The 15,929-nt window shown below is 36.8% G+C and overlaps 4 protein-coding genes across 4 annotated transcripts; 2 read left to right on the top strand and 2 right to left on the bottom strand.

Moving 5' to 3' along the window:
- Window positions 1–6,514: 6,514 nt before the first annotated feature.
- On the top strand, window positions 6,515–9,098 carry LOC107195013 (splicing factor 3B subunit 2). The gene is made up of 3 exons (XM_015584761.1): window positions 6,515–6,705; window positions 6,840–8,948; window positions 9,022–9,098. Exons 1-3 carry the CDS (start codon window positions 6,646–6,648, stop codon window positions 9,088–9,090), a joined length of 2,238 nt encoding a protein of 745 aa, XP_015440247.1. The 5' UTR covers window positions 6,515–6,645; the 3' UTR covers window positions 9,091–9,098.
- A 256-nt stretch (window positions 9,099–9,354) lies between these two features.
- On the bottom strand, window positions 9,355–12,715 carry LOC107195012 (GPI ethanolamine phosphate transferase 1). Its single transcript, XM_015584760.1, has 9 exons — window positions 12,702–12,715; window positions 12,237–12,550; window positions 11,940–12,160; window positions 11,645–11,864; window positions 11,253–11,538; window positions 10,732–11,173; window positions 10,336–10,669; window positions 9,873–10,263; window positions 9,355–9,780 (listed from the first exon to the last, which is right to left on the bottom strand). The coding sequence occupies exons 2-9, from the start codon at window positions 12,506–12,508 to the stop codon at window positions 9,361–9,363; spliced, it is 2,586 nt and encodes an 861-aa protein (XP_015440246.1). The 5' UTR covers window positions 12,509–12,550; window positions 12,702–12,715; the 3' UTR covers window positions 9,355–9,360.
- A 351-nt stretch (window positions 12,716–13,066) lies between these two features.
- Window positions 13,067–14,005, top strand: LOC107194511 (putative OPA3-like protein CG13603). The gene is made up of 2 exons (XM_015584153.1): window positions 13,067–13,336; window positions 13,482–14,005. Exons 1-2 carry the CDS (start codon window positions 13,195–13,197, stop codon window positions 14,003–14,005), a joined length of 666 nt encoding a protein of 221 aa, XP_015439639.1. The 5' UTR covers window positions 13,067–13,194.
- Window positions 14,006–14,451: 446 nt separating this feature from the next.
- LOC107194701 (coiled-coil domain-containing protein 61-like) lies at window positions 14,452–15,913 on the bottom strand. The gene is made up of 6 exons (XM_015584364.1): window positions 15,890–15,913; window positions 15,675–15,826; window positions 15,121–15,317; window positions 14,760–15,059; window positions 14,611–14,688; window positions 14,452–14,543 (listed from the first exon to the last, which is right to left on the bottom strand). The coding sequence occupies exons 1-6, from the start codon at window positions 15,911–15,913 to the stop codon at window positions 14,467–14,469; spliced, it is 828 nt and encodes a 275-aa protein (XP_015439850.1). The 3' UTR covers window positions 14,452–14,466.
- Window positions 15,914–15,929: the final 16 nt, after the last annotated feature.

Genomic DNA, 15,929 nt, shown 5'->3' with positions numbered 1-15,929 from the left:
GGTGCCTCTTTTATTCGCCATTCTAATTTAATGAATCCAAAAATCAAGAAAACTCCCATGCACCTTCAATCTGCAAAACGCAACACTAACTTTAGATTGATGCAGTTAGTGCAGCCACTTGGACTGTCGTGAACCACATTTTGCAGCTATTTCAGCTGCCTTGTGGTTCTGCTGTGATTCCAGCATTGGGCATTTCATGGATCGCAACGCTAAAACAAACCCGATCAATCCATATCGCAACACTAATTCAACAAAAGAAAACGACTATTTGAATCAATCAATGCTGTGAGTTTTAATTCAGCAAGACTTTAATGTAAATAAAAAGTATAGGTAATCGCGTTCAGTCATTTTCGCAACACTACCCTGAAAATATAAAAATGATCTTAATGCAAACACGATCTCATCATTCGCAACACTATTTTTTAAGCAACTAAAAAGATCAATATTTAGAATTTACAAAACTAATGCAACCCGTGATTTAGTCTCATCCGCAACACTAATTCAATCCGCGATTTTGCCCAATATTGCTGGTCGTTGGGCCGATATGACGGCCAACATGCAAACTACTGCTAGAACTACAGGCGAGTACAGTGAAAATATATGTATGTATATGAATGGTAATGACTCCACAACCGAAGATGCAGAGCCATTCGTTGCTGCCCTCTTGAGTACACAGTTTGTGCTGGGCCTCTTCTTTTTTTCGGCGGACCGCCCACCTTAAACCCTCATACTGCTCGGTTGTGGACAACCAACAGAACTCCAAAAGTCTGTATGATCGTACCACAAGTGCAATCGAGCAGGTCGTTCGTTTCGATAATCCTATCCTTCCGACCGCAACCGCGACGACGACCCCCTTGGGGTTCGCCGAATTTGAAGAATCAAAATCGAAATCGGAAGCAGACAGCATGCTCCGTCTGGTCCAGTTTCGAATCGACGCTACAAATCATCCCGGTAGCAGGACTATCACGCGAAACCTACGCGAGCCTACCCGATCAGAGAATGTGATAGCCTGCCCCGGCCCCTACCTACTTACAGTCTAATCGTACACATTCACAAACCAAAAAATATGCTACCTACATGCCTAACCCTATATTTAAAAAGAATTTGGCAAAAGACAGATTCTCACCAACACACAACACTCCACGGTTCTCAAGCATACGCCCGGGTGCAAATTAGCCTAACACCTAGGGAGGTCGTCCCGGGACGCCTTCGACACCCGAACGTGATATTCAACTTGCACACTCTAATGTTATTGTACGTACCATTTTCCTGAAATCGACTGACAAAGGCTAGCATCCATTGCGAAAATAGAAACATTTTTAAGCAATGTACATATGTATACTTGGTATACTTTATATCGATTACGTGTTAATTTTCTCGTCTGATAGCGAGGTACCCTAAACCGGTACATATTCCATGGAAATTTAATCATAGACATTGTATAAAGTAATAGAATATGTACGAGCAATACCGGAAATTGTGTTGTTATGAAACGTTAATTGATAGAAATCTAACCGACGCAATTCCACTGCCTAACCACACACGCACACATAAATGGAAAATACGTCGTGCACGGTAAGCTAACGCATTGCCAGTCGCATAGACATGTTATTATTATATGAAATGAAGTCATCGTTCCCAGTTGCTCTCGCCCAACCAAGTAGCACCTGGGCACGTGACAGGGTTCGAGCAACGAACACGGAATAATTATCCTGAAAATCCTGATTAAAACAATTATTACTTTTTGCTCTTGTAACGGGCTACTCCTCTTTGATTCTTTTTCATTTCATTTTGCAATAAAAGTAAGTCGACTTTGTATTAATAAAAATTGAAAATCAAAGATAGACTATTTATTAATATTATAGAATTTAGTTATCAAGACTCTGCGATAAGATAAATGACTACGTATTAAACAAGCCTCGGGTGATCCCGTCGTCAAAGCCAATGGAAGACATAACATAAGTGCAACAGACATGTTACTTTGACGCAGAAATCTACCCGGCGCGAAATGCCTTTTTGTACATGGTCTGTAATACCATATTAATCTTAAATATCTTCACAGTAAACTGATATACACACATATTATGCATATAGGTACTGTATTCAAATAGTAAATAAATTTTAGTTATATTCCTTTGCGTTATTTGTCTACACGCATGACGGTATAACTGTTGAAAATAATAATTAACTCACTGACGGCTGAAATAAAATTTTACTAACATACTAAACATCAATCTAAAAATCATAAAAATTAACTCTAATACCAAAGGTGTCCAAATGGTACCCACGAGCTACAAGCAATTACAAGCTTCCCCTCGTAGGTTTCCCCGACTACCGACCTCAGATTGACTCGAGCGGGTCAATCCAAGTCCCATAGTGAGGGTACCTCCAGAGGGGAAGAATGCTGCGTATAAGTTGTAGATGGACAACTCTGGGCCTGCCCTTTTTAATGGACAGAATACAAATACTCAATCCTTCTGAGTATATACGTCTACCATACAAATATGTTTATACATAATACATGCTGGTGAAACACAGTAGTGCCTTCCCTGCATTTAACGCTCACACTACATTAAAGTGGTCGTGAGTACACGCCAGTACGTCTCGATACTCTACCGGTGTACGTAACCGTATGCGTTCTTTGCCAGTGGCAACGAAAACACCGGCCACGATAACTGGAAATCGCAATGCACTTTTCAATGGTCATACATGCACAACGTGTTAAATTATTCCATAACACGCGGTTTTTCACTAGGGCGTGCATATCGACGCACAAGTGACATAACTTAATACGTCATCTTTTTATGCACCGATACTTTATTGCGATTCCCAGTACACGTGTTCCACTATTTCATGGAACTTGCAAATACGAATGATACCTTTGTGTCTCGCGACACTGGTTCCGGGATTGAAATGTGCTGTCGCGTCTCGTGGTATTGCGCTAACTGCTACGCATGCCTATCCAGGAAGGCACCACCACGTTTTCCTCTCTATCATAAACATACCGGTTTGGTTTTCGTTCTTTCTACTCTGTATTAGAATCTACCGACGATACTTATTTGCACACATTAATGATTTGAATATTATTTTTTTTATCAGCTGACCGTTATTTACAGGCCATTGCGAATTTATTGTATTTTCTATATTCTGTAATTCTCTTTATGTAGAACTATTTGATGCTATATTCATAAATGGAAATGAGTACACAATATACTGAAGTGACTACAATGAAATTATTGTACGCATCATCTTCAAATTACTCCATTTTTTAGTGAAATGTATAACGTACTACCACGATATATACTCAATTAATAAAAACATAACAATTATATAAATAATAGATCGCTATCTTGAAATGTCAAGATCTCATGTTAAATTGAAGCACTAAAAAAAATACAACATATCCAATGTGGTTTCGTTTGCATCATACCAACATTGAATATTTAACTCATAAATATACTTTAAATACAAAATATTTATGAATTATATTACTAATAATAAGCGCGGCGTACAAGAAGACCCTAACCTAACTAAGAAAAATAACAGATCAAATACTACTCGCGAATACGCAATCGTACGATTGCATATCCGCGTTCACTGTACTCGCCAAAAGCACATATACAACCTGTCGCCCGTGCCGCTTCGGACCAATCGTCCTACGACATGATTGGGGACTGGAGGAATAAAAACATGCACTCACCCGATGACTGAAGAGCTCCCTATAAGATCGAAGAATCTCGAGAAATCGTGTAGCTTCGCCCAAGAACGTCCTCTGTAGTGGTCGTTTATGCAGCATCTGTAAAAATCTGAAAAAGAGGAACAGAATTCGTTATAACCTCTTCTCAAAATTTTAGCTGTTTCAGTTGAACAGTGTAATATAATATAAAGATACTTACAATCTCTCTTTGCAGAGCTTCGCCCAAAACATCCTCTTCCGTGATGCACTGACTTTACTTTTCCGAACGAGTACTTTCAAATAGAAAAAAAATTAAAATAAAAGACTATCGCGACCGAACATCTAAGCCGGCGAACAAATGACTTTATTTTCGTGACTAAAAAAGCAAAGAGTGTCCCGAAACTCTGAAAGTAATCGATTATACGCAAAAAACACTGACTCGACTTTCGCGAGGACCTAACGGCATCTGCGGTGAGATTGTAATCTAAGAGTTCGCTGCGCGTAACCATAAAAAACTTGTACGATTGTAAACACTGACTCAACTCGACCGCCTTGCACGCGGCCACCAAACTCTGGAAAAAAAGGAGGGGAAAGAAACATAACACGGCGCACGTGCACCGGCTTAACCTTTTTAGTTTTATATCGACCAAGTGCTTACCTTGAAAAAATTGTCATTCAATGATAAATAAGCGTTCAAATGCAAATGTCAATTTAACCACGAAAAATATTTCAGAGTAATTCTCAAATTTGTTCATATATATTATTCATTACTCATATATATTTGTTATTACTATATTATATTGAAGACATTCGTTATTAGAATTTAAGAATGTTCGTACTTTTTGTCTAATTCGCGAACCGAATTTTATAAATATTTAGAAAATTATTGCAAATATCAAAGTTTCGTAATTTAGTCAAGCTTCGATGAGCATGAAAAATTACGCAGCTTCTATATAATTACACTTATATCTGAAACCGTATATACATGCAAATACGATGACATCATAAAGATAAACCGCTAAAGTTATTAAAATTTAAATAATTTCGCGACCGAGATGCTGTACGGTACGAGTATTTCTAACTGAAAATTCTGGAAGCATCTCGTTTAAAGTTTCTAACGGTTTCTAACAAGGAAGCCATGTTGAATGCTTCAATTACGCGTTTGAATGTGCAATAGTTCTCCAAAGTATTCTGATTCGATTTTAGCAAAGCTAATCATAAAGTCGCGATTATGTTTACGGTAAAAGCAACGAAAATACAATAAAAGAGAAATATGTGTAACCTATTTTGTTATAAAACGTTACCAAATGACACCAATTTCCCGCCGAATTGCGTCTAGTGGGAGTCCAGTCGTGTCATCGGTGGCGCGTTCCTTCTAGCCGGCATTCTGAAACAGAAAATACACGTTAATACGAAGTAGTTATACTAAATTCACAATGATTGAATAAAAAAGAAACAATTATTGACTCAAGGAATGTTGCCAAAGATTGCAAATTGATCAAAAACTGCGTAAATACTAAGTAGTATCGGGGGGACAACAGAAATCGTGAAGCCGGTTCACTTTATCCAGCAATACCGAGTTAATTTACGCTTATTTACGCTGAATCGAATAGATACTAGACGAAAGTAACAGTAGAGTGCTAACGAAGATACCAATAACATAAATAATTTAAACAAATAAGTAATAATACTTACTTCCCCACGAGTGAGATCACTTCACGTCTAATCACTTCACCTTCACCGAGAAGAATGACCGTTACGCTGCCCATGACTGGCTATGATTGGTGGATCAGTGTGTGGAACGCGAGGATTGGTTCCCTCTCTCCGCGCGCCACTTCTTATCAATACGAAATAGAATATTTACCATTGAATTATATTTCAATATATGTTTCTAATATGCATCCGAGATTAATTCAGAAGGGAATGACTATCATAAAAGGGAAACAAAGAGGCACACACTATCCCCAAAAATGTGATATTCCAATTCGTTTTAGATGAAAAATATTAACTTTGCTACCGTCTTCTCGAAGTTTTCAATCGTCCAATAGTACCTCGAACGCCATCTATGATATCCTGTCAATTTCACAATGATACCAAAGTTTATGAAATACAATACAAAAGATATTACTAGTTAAATAATAGATCAAAACTATTCTTTATGGAGAAAACTTGACTAGCTGAGCTGTAGTTAGGTCGAAGTTCTTATTTAATTACTTTCTCACCAATTGCCAGAAAGTAATTGATTGTGTGTATTAAGATTCTTAAGATTCTAATAAGCATCGAAAATTTTTATTCCCACCAAATCATATTGGATACACTACATTTATGAATGGAATATATAACACTTCATTTGTGCTAATAATACTCACAATTCGATGATAGGTCTATTCTATACCTTGTCGGTGGTAGTAGCTTGGTAACTGGGGTCATAGAACCCCCGTAGAATATGTAAAAGACCCCGTCTATGTGTTAGAAAGTGGGGTCATGAAACCCCCGGAACATGCATAAGTGGCCCCCTATGGGTGAGAAGGTGGGGTCATAGAACCCCCCAGAGCAACGTAAGAGTATATTTATTTTATTAACAGTAAATTTATTTCAAATACTGAAAGAAATGTTAAACCGAATGTTAATTTCGCATAAGTTTTAATAACTCCTAGACCAAGTGGTAGGTCTTTCCGTTACATCACTTTTTCCCCTAGCGAAAGCCGAGTTTGCTCGTCGGTGTACGCAAGCCTTCCAATAATATATATACATGAAATCCTCATCCTCATAACTTTTTAATAATACGGTTCATACTCTACAGTTCATGTTGTCTAAGTTTACTCTGATTCTCACAGCGCTCATCAGCGAAGGAAAGTGTTTTATGGATTTTTTCTAGTGCGTCATTTATGGATTTATTGACGTGGATGAAACTTCTTCTGACAAGAGAATCATTCTAAATCGCGAAGGAATGAAAATTTTAATATTCTATGCATTATAATACTAAACATAAAAACTTTCATAGTATGGAGAATATACCAGGAAGTGAGGTTAGTTTTGTTTTCTTTTGTGGATATGACTGTCATTTATATTTCACTTCCTCAGATAAACTTCTAACACAGTCAGTAATACTGATATTTCTGTAAATTGTGATTTAATGTTTATTTCCCAATGTTAAAAACAGAATCAAATGCCCCATCAGTTGCCTCCAATGATGAACATGCCACCGAACAGTAATCACGGAGTACCAGGAATGGAACCCCCCAAAATGTTACCCAGTTTACTGAGCTTAAAAGTGAGTCCACCAAGCGAACTACAAAATCAGAATTCAATAGATGATGGAGGAAGAGAAGCAGATGGTGATTCTGTGAAATTACCAGCAGCTTTAGAGCAGGCTCTAGCTTTCAAAACTGAGAGGGCTAAAGAGGTAGGAGGAGATCCTAATGATATAGTTTCCTTAGAGAAAGCATCAAATCATGAAAATGTAGGGGAAGATGCATCTCAGTTAGATGATGTTATAATTGAACCTGAAACAACAACAGAAAAGACAAACACAAAGTTAGCTAAAACCAAAAAGAAGAAGAAGAAAAAAAGGAAGAAGCACAATATAAGCAAAGAGGGAGAAAATAAGAAAGACGATATAGAGAATTCAAAACCTAAGGATGATTTACCAGAGATTGAGTATGTTCAGGAGATTCCAAGTATTAATGATTTGGAACCTATGTACCGTCAGTTCGCTAGAATTTTTGAAGCATTTAAATTGACTGAACCTGAACCAAAATCTATGGAAGCAGACAAAGGAGAACCGATAGGACAGTATCCTCCTGTAACGAGTTTACAAACAACTGGTACTGTACCCAGTAAAGTACCACCTTTAGATGACTTTGACGACGATGCGATTCAGCAGCAGCAACAGCAGGGAACCGGGGAGAACGGTGCTCCCCGTCTTTCCAAGAGAAAGTTAAAAAGGCTAACACGTTTGAGCGTGGCCGAATTGAAGCAACTTGTTGGACGACCCGATGTTGTAGAAATGCACGATGTCACCGCTAGAGATCCGAAGCTGCTTGTACAGTTAAAAGCGCATCGTAACACAGTACCAGTCCCTAGACACTGGTGCTTCAAGAGAAAGTATCTTCAAGGGAAACGTGGTATCGAGAAGCCGCCTTTCGATTTACCAGACTTTATAAAACGTACAGGTATCACGGAGATGAGAGCGAGCCTTCAAGAACGGGACGATACACGCACGTTAAAAGCAAAGATGCGAGAAAGGGCAAGGCCGAAGCTCGGTAAAATAGACATTGACTACCAGAAACTGCACGATGCGTTTTTCAAATGGCAAACGAAGCCTCGCATGACCATTCACGGTGATCTCTACTACGAGGGTAAAGAATTCGAAACACGTTTGAAGGAAAAGAAACCTGGAGAACTATCCGACGAATTACGTACTGCACTCGGTATGCCAATTGGACCTAATTGTCACAAGGTTCCGCCGCCGTGGTTAATCGCCATGCAACGTTACGGGCCACCGCCCAGTTATCCGAATTTAAAGATACCTGGTCTAAACGCACCAATACCAGAGGGATGCGCGTTTGGATATCATGCTGGAGGTTGGGGTAAGCCCCCTGTGGATGAAACAGGACGTCCTTTATACGGCGACGTATTTGGTATCTCCCGTGCGCCGGGCGGAGATGCTATGGATGAAGAAATCGACCGAGGTATGTGGGGCGAGCCTGAATCAGAATCTTCCGGTGAGGAGGATGAGGACGAAGATGCGGAGGAAGGTGGCGAGGGTGAAGGGGAAGGAAAGGATGCGGACGGTGATGCGAGTGGACTGGTTACACCTGGCGCAGAAGGTCTGATAACGCCAAGCGGTATCACATCGATCCCGGCCGGGTTGGAGACACCGGAAACAATAGAGTTAAGGAAAAAGAAGATCGAAAGCGAAATGGAAGGAGGAGACACGCCTGCTCTGTACACGGTTTTGCAAGAACGACGAACGGACGGTCTTGGCGCCAGCATGATGGGTAGTACACACGTCTACGATATGACCGGTGCAGCAGGAGGTCAAGCGCCACCGTCTGTGATCGCTGCACGCCGTGGTGTCAGTGGCACAACGTCCGACGGAAGAACAGAAAAAGATGGGGCCGTTGAACTGGCATTAGATCCGAGCGAGTTGGATCTAGACTCTGAGGCAATGGCGTCACGATACGAAGAGACCATGCGGTCGCGACAAGCTCATTTGAGGAGAGAAGACTTATCGGATATGCTTCAGGATCATGTACAACGACAAAAAGTAACTATACATTTATATTTACCTGTTAGCTAACGAACGGTACTGAATTGGACGATTTTCTTTTTCTTTACAGAGTAAACGCAAACGGCAACAGGGTCAAGACTCAAAAGCTTCTAAGAAGTATAAAGAATTTAAATTTTAAACTTACTGAACTGACGTATTATTCGAATAAAAATTACTTATTCAAAGAAAGGATGAATCACACGTTATTGAAATGATACTACCTATGGTGGATTTCTTGTATAATGAATTACCGACGTTGCATTGTCCGAAACTTCTTAATTTAACGATATGTAAAAATTTTTCTAAACCTTATTGTAATATATTAATCTACGAAAAAACTATCGGGTATTGTTTAGTCACTTTATTTAAAGAATAACAAGTTATCGGAATTCACGCACGCATTTTTTTTTTATACAATATGTTTCTTTTCTAAGAGCATACGGACCTTCAATGTATACAGAGAAAATGTCATAAGTGGATACGATATATAATACAAAAACAATAAAAGACATGGAAGGGATATCGCGATTGTGAATCTGCTAATAGCGCTACCAATATCTAACCAACTTCCTTCAGGGGTGACACAGTACACGAATGGTAATGATAAACAATCCCCTAACAGGAGCACTGCTAAGAAAATGTTTGATGAGCCTATCATGTGGCTTACACAACCGACTAGCATTAAAGGTATGCTAATTTTTAAAAGTATCAATGAGAACATTATAAACGGCGAGAATACTGTGATAAAATGACGGGTCCAAGAAGGATCAAACGAGCTGATACTTGCCATGTTGCCAGTTCCAAAAAAGCACAGTAATGTATATAACATCTGTAATAAACAGTTGAGGATGCATAAAACTGAGATCAGTTGTCAAATAATTACGATGTAATTAAGTACTTGTACTTGAAAAAAAAGGATACAAAGATAGATGCTTTCAGTAATTCTTCCCTTGTTAAGGACTTCTTAGTACTCTGGTGACTTTGACTAAAATATGTGTTAGTTCGGGGCCAATATGATAGGTGTATTGCAAGGAATACAAAAAAGAAAGGCTCATAAGATGCTGATAATAATGCAAGTGGACAGAAAAGACCTAATATCACTCCGTCCATTCTTTTCTCTAATTTTGTAGAATAAGTGCAGATATGCAATGGCGTTGTGAATAAGAGTGCCCATGATATCCACCTTCGCCCATCTATGACCTCAAAGTACGTCAGTCCTGTAATTATTAGTCGAGAAATTTCTATTGCTTTTTTGTACTTCGATGGAATTTTTACAGCTACGATCGCAATCATTATGCATATGCTGAGAAGTCTGAAAAATACGAAGCTGATATAGAAATTATTTAACAGGATATGGGATAATTTCACGCATGTTCGACCTTACACGATGTAAACGCGCGGATAGGGTTCTACAACAGGTAACAGTGGGAAGATTGCTAGAGACAAAGCTGTCCAAAACAAATTCCTGGCATTCTTGAACACAATTCTTTGAATAATTGCAGTGCTTAACATTCCTATGCTTAGAGCAGACCTGTGTATTAAGCCCATGAACATTGTTGCTAATAACAAAATTATTACCGTGAAGTCTATCCATACTCGTTTACTATTTTTCATTTTCAAGTTCACGGAATTCCTAATTATACTTCTAATTGCTAACCAAAAGGATATTACAGATAAAGATGCATAACAGGGAAGTCTCCAATTTCTGCAATCTGAAACTATTTTTTTTTTTAATTAATAGTCTTTTCGAACAATTGTAAATAGTAATGGTAAATATTACCTTTGTGCATAATAAATATTGTGATTAAAATACAGACGAATGCGACATCTGCAACCCATAAAATTAAACGATTAATAGTAAGTCGCTCCCTTCCAGCTATTTTAACAAATAACAGTACTATCCATCCTAGCCACATTGTGGACAAATATATTAAAAATCGTGATCTTTGATACTGACGAAAGTATAACAAAGATTCTTTAGCTAGTTCAATTGTATCAACTGTCTCTTTCAACCTTCCTCTCGAATCTGTGGTCAGGTATTTCTCTAACACAGAAATTTTGTTATACAATTGTGCTTCTCTCCAGTCTGCAAACCCGTTGTCTTCACAATTCATTTCACGGTTTGCTTTGACTTGATGAGTTAATTGCTTCAAATTATTCAATAGAGCATTGTTCATGTATTTAAGATTGGTGGCATTTAAATATTGCCATGGCAGAACACCCTGGACAATACATGGTACATATAAATACACAGAAGAGACAAACATTACAATTTACAATACACTTAAATACTGTACATACTTCATTATTAGTGGGAACAGGAGCACCAATCAAACTTGATATCAATGGGGTGATATCTACTTGCTCCACATCTTGTCTAGAATTAAGTCGATTAATTCCAGCACCCCAAGTGATTAACGGAGTTTCTGTTTCATCCGTGGAACCACTTCCATGTGATCCCCAATCAGTCATTCCGTGATCAGCTGTGAAAACGTATGCTGTAGCATTATCTCCGAAAAAATTCTCTGTCATTTGTACAACTTCTTCTATTTTCCGATCGACATAGTTCACGTTATCAGTGTATTCTCTGTATTCAAATTTAATGTCAAGCTAATGATATCACAGATACATTAAAAACATAATTTTTCGGTGAACTCTTTTATCAAGAATCCGCATCGGTAATTTCTGGATACCTAGAATAGGGCTTCGCCGTATGCCCGGTGGTATCGCAACCGAGAAGATGAAGGAAAAGAATCACGCGATCGGAATGTTTTACTTTGTGAGCTTCTTCTCGAAGCCAATTCAGATACTTGTCAAACACCCAGGAATCCAAACGCCAGATTTGGCCCTTCATTATATCAAAGTCTTGCCATTCAGGTGGATAGCTGTCTCCCCTTATGTTGTCTTTTGCATCTATATTTAATAAATAAAATAAAAATTCACCAGTTACACAGAGCTTTAATTAGAGTACATCAAATTTATTAATACCTTTTGTGAAAATTGGTATAATGTCAGGACTTCCCCATGCCCATGAAAATTGGCTTTGATTAAAGATAGAGTCAAAATCAACAGGATTTTCCTTCCAGCCTTTAAAAATGGCACTAGGATCTTCATACAATCCTGCACAAATTGCAACAATGCCTGGCCTAGATTCTGTAGGCATTCTTGTATGAGATACTCCCCAAACACCTTTATCTGACATCACGTACCTGAAATTAAAATGAGCTCATTGTATACATTTAAATTGAAACACACTTTAAATATTGAATATATTAAGTTAATTACTTGAGGAAATTTGGTGATTCTTCAATGAAGGTTCTGAACCTTAAACCATCAGCCACAAATAAAATTAATCTCTTTGCTGGAGCATTTTTCAAAACTTCTACACTTGGTAAGTCTGCTATAATAGGCGAGTGGAAATTCACATCAAGTACACCCCATAACAGTATTAAATGCATTAAAACACCCCATATTATAAATGCATAATTGTGGTTCATTCTACTAAACCTGTTATCATACATTTCTTTGGCCAAGAAATATGATTTCATTGAACGCATGATGTATTATTTTTAAAGCATCCTTCCTTCTTTACTTATAGTCTGTAATATAAATATTTCTAATTGTAAATTTTTAGAATTATAGAGGTATCTTTAAACAATCAATTCTATTTAACAAGATTTATCAATATGCATGAATTGCAGCGTGAGGCTATCATTAATTCGTGGCCATATAATAAAAATAGTACTTAACGTTTCGTGAGTTTGTAAAAATAAGCATTAATAGCGAAACAAACATTCAATAATATAAACGTATGTCTAACATAAGTACATATCATGTCAAATGATTTCTTTTAATATTGAGAGGATCTAAAGTAACGCGAATCGCGTGGATCGCACGACTTCTCTGTCATGTCATAATGGCCGTCTGCTACACTCTGAAGTAATATCAGAGGTGAGGTATTTGTTTTCAAATATAAAATACAGCGTGCAATTCAGATTTTTCGTGATGACATCCAGTACGAACGACATCTCTTGTAATAATATCGAATTTATTATATTTCATAGATAAATATGAATGAAACAGACAAGAAAAACAATCAATGTACTTACTTGGCGAATCATTTGTAGTCACCTGTGTACGTTTTAAGTACATATTACAGTGTTTTATGTGCATAATAATTTTCAGGTTGTAACTGGACTGAACACGTGTGATTTTTTAACAGCCTTGAAAATATCAAGAGAAAATGGTAGTCGGCGTTTTTCCGGCTCTCAAATTGGGAGTGTTATTTGTTAAACAAATTAGTAAACCCTTAGCAAAGTTTCTTGTTAACCAAGCGAAAAATCATCCAGTATTTAGGACTTACTTCATCATACCTCCAGCACAGTGTAAGTAACAAAATTTCATGTCAGTATTTTCACAGTTTTCAATTTCGTCATGATATAATCGAGATTGATGTCATTGATAATAATAGTAATTTAAGCTCCTCATACCTGTACAACTATATATGTTATTATTATGAATTAATTATAGTTTATCACTGGGCCGAAGTAAAAGCTAAAATGTATGTAATGAATCTTGGAAAGCCCACGAAAGTTGCAAAGTTAAACGAAGCTATGGCAATAGAGTTAGGAGCAAATCTAATGGGTGAGGTTATCATATTTAGCGTTGCTGGTGGTTGCTTGGTGTTAGAATATAATCGTCAGGTAGCGAAAGAAGCAAAGAAAGAGGAAGCACGTCAAGAACAGATACAGAAGTTTACAAATGACATTGAAAACTTGAATAAAATTACATCTCAACAACAAGCTGAAATTCTGTATCTACAAGAAGCTGTTAAGACTTTGTCAAAGCATACAAAACACAAACTCCCTTTAAATCCTATAGCAACAGAAGTAAGTGGTCAAAAACAACAATTGCACACAAATGGAAAACAAGATTTGAACACTAGTAAGATAATAAACATGGAAACACATAGTAGAGGGAATGAGAATCAGTCATTGATTGAGACAGCTATTATATACTACCAAAATGATGTAAGAGCTGATAAACTCAATTAACTGTAATTTTATAATTTTATTAACAAATGTGATAGTTTAGGTATAATACTAATAATATAGAAAGCAACAAATAGTGAATGTATTTATAATGCTGCAGTGTACATAAGGAATATTTTGTACATAATTGAAAGCATAGTTTCATGAAGCAACATGTCATCCCTGCATGCTTGGAAAATATCTAGTATTTTCTACTTATACTTTTACAGATGTAACTTATTTTTTATCATCAATGGATTCTCAAAAGCAAATACATTGTTTTAGAAAAATTTATACAATACATAAAATGTTTTTAAGTCTAATATTTTGAACAGTAATTTAAATAGATGATTTGTTATAACTCTGACAGGTTGCTTAAATTCATCTCAACTGTATTATACACAAAGTACAATAATAATAATGATAATAATGACAATAGTGTGTATTAATATATACTTAATTATGCGCATGTTCATAAGAGATTTTCAATTCAGATTTATTCCTTCCTTTAACATTTTCTGCAATGTATGAATTCTTGATTCCAAATTCTCAAAGTCGATTTCTGCAAGGAAATTCTTTTCACTTTTTGGATTAGAAATATTGTATGTGATTGAATCTTTAATACTAACTTGAATTTTTTGTCCTTGTACACGTTTTCGTATTTTGAGAAGGAGAGCTGCGAACTCTAAGTGATTCCATTGAGCTGCCTATAGACATTAATGTTTCAAACAGTAATTCTTGATTTGAATAAGAAAAGTATTCTGATATTTATTAATACCTGGTGACAAACTAGATCTAGAAGTTTTAACGCGACTAGAAATCGAAGAGGAACGACTTCTACTTTGTCTACAATTTGTATAATTTGTTCGTACAGAAGGGGAATGATTATAACGTTTCAATGCAGGGCTACCATCTCCGGGTTTTCTACCAGCAAATTCTGTGAGTTGTTGCATCTTCAAGAGTAGGGCTGTATTTTCAGCCTTAAGTTTTTGAATTTGTATTCGAAAAGATACACGTTCCTTGGCAACATTACTTTCTAAAGTCTTGATAGACCCTAATAAATGCTTTAAACCTTTTCCTAGATATTAAAAACGTACTTAAAAGACTTATCTACAAACAATTAATATGTTTGAGACTACCTCCACTTGTAAGTCTCTGATTCTCTTGAATAAGTTTCTGATTTGCAATTGTAAGATGTTCGATTCGTTTTTGTAAATTTTTATTCACTCCTGTGGATTGCAACTTTTCAATTTCAGCTTGTAATCTCCTGATGGTAGCTTGTAGTATTATTGGATCGGGTAAACCACAGTATTCCAGAGGTAATGGGTAATGGATTCTTAAGAAGGTGATTGTGTTGGCAAATACTTTACTTTTTTTAAAAACAGTCTATTTGTACAGATTTTGTGAATTTTCTTGTATTCAATACATCTTTACATACAGACTTTGAAACATTCAAGACCGATAACACAGTACATGAGTAATGCAAAACTGTAATTGTTCAGCCTATGAGTCACTACATGGGTCACATACAAACAATATGTAAATATTGTTGACTTCTGTCTTGTAATGACACATCGGTTTTGAATGTGAGTGATGATTGATGAACTCAAATCTAACTATATCTAATTTGCCTTTATATAACATTAACATACGTTAAGAACAGATTTCACAAAATCTGTTAACTGGTGCATACCTATCAAACTCTACCGTGTAAGTTAATATAAGGTACCGACGATTGTTTGTTGCATTACCCAAACTTGAACACAAGTTACGCTCATGCCTACGTGCACGTAGAAATTCTAGATCTTCGAATGTAAGGAGATCCAAGGTTATAGATTCACTGGTCTGCAATTGAATTCTTATTGAACTTCATTTACTTCACTTCATCAGATAAATTATAAATTTTACTTTCAACAGTCCAGACTGCAGCATAGCAACAAACACATCG

Source organism: Dufourea novaeangliae, unplaced genomic scaffold (genome assembly GCF_001272555.1).
Source record: "Dufourea novaeangliae isolate 0120121106 unplaced genomic scaffold, ASM127255v1 scaffold8, whole genome shotgun sequence".
Lineage (NCBI taxonomy): Eukaryota > Metazoa > Arthropoda > Insecta > Hymenoptera > Halictidae > Dufourea > Dufourea novaeangliae.
Note: the sequence above shows the minus strand (reverse complement) of the source record. Positions and strands in the feature narration are given on the sequence as shown.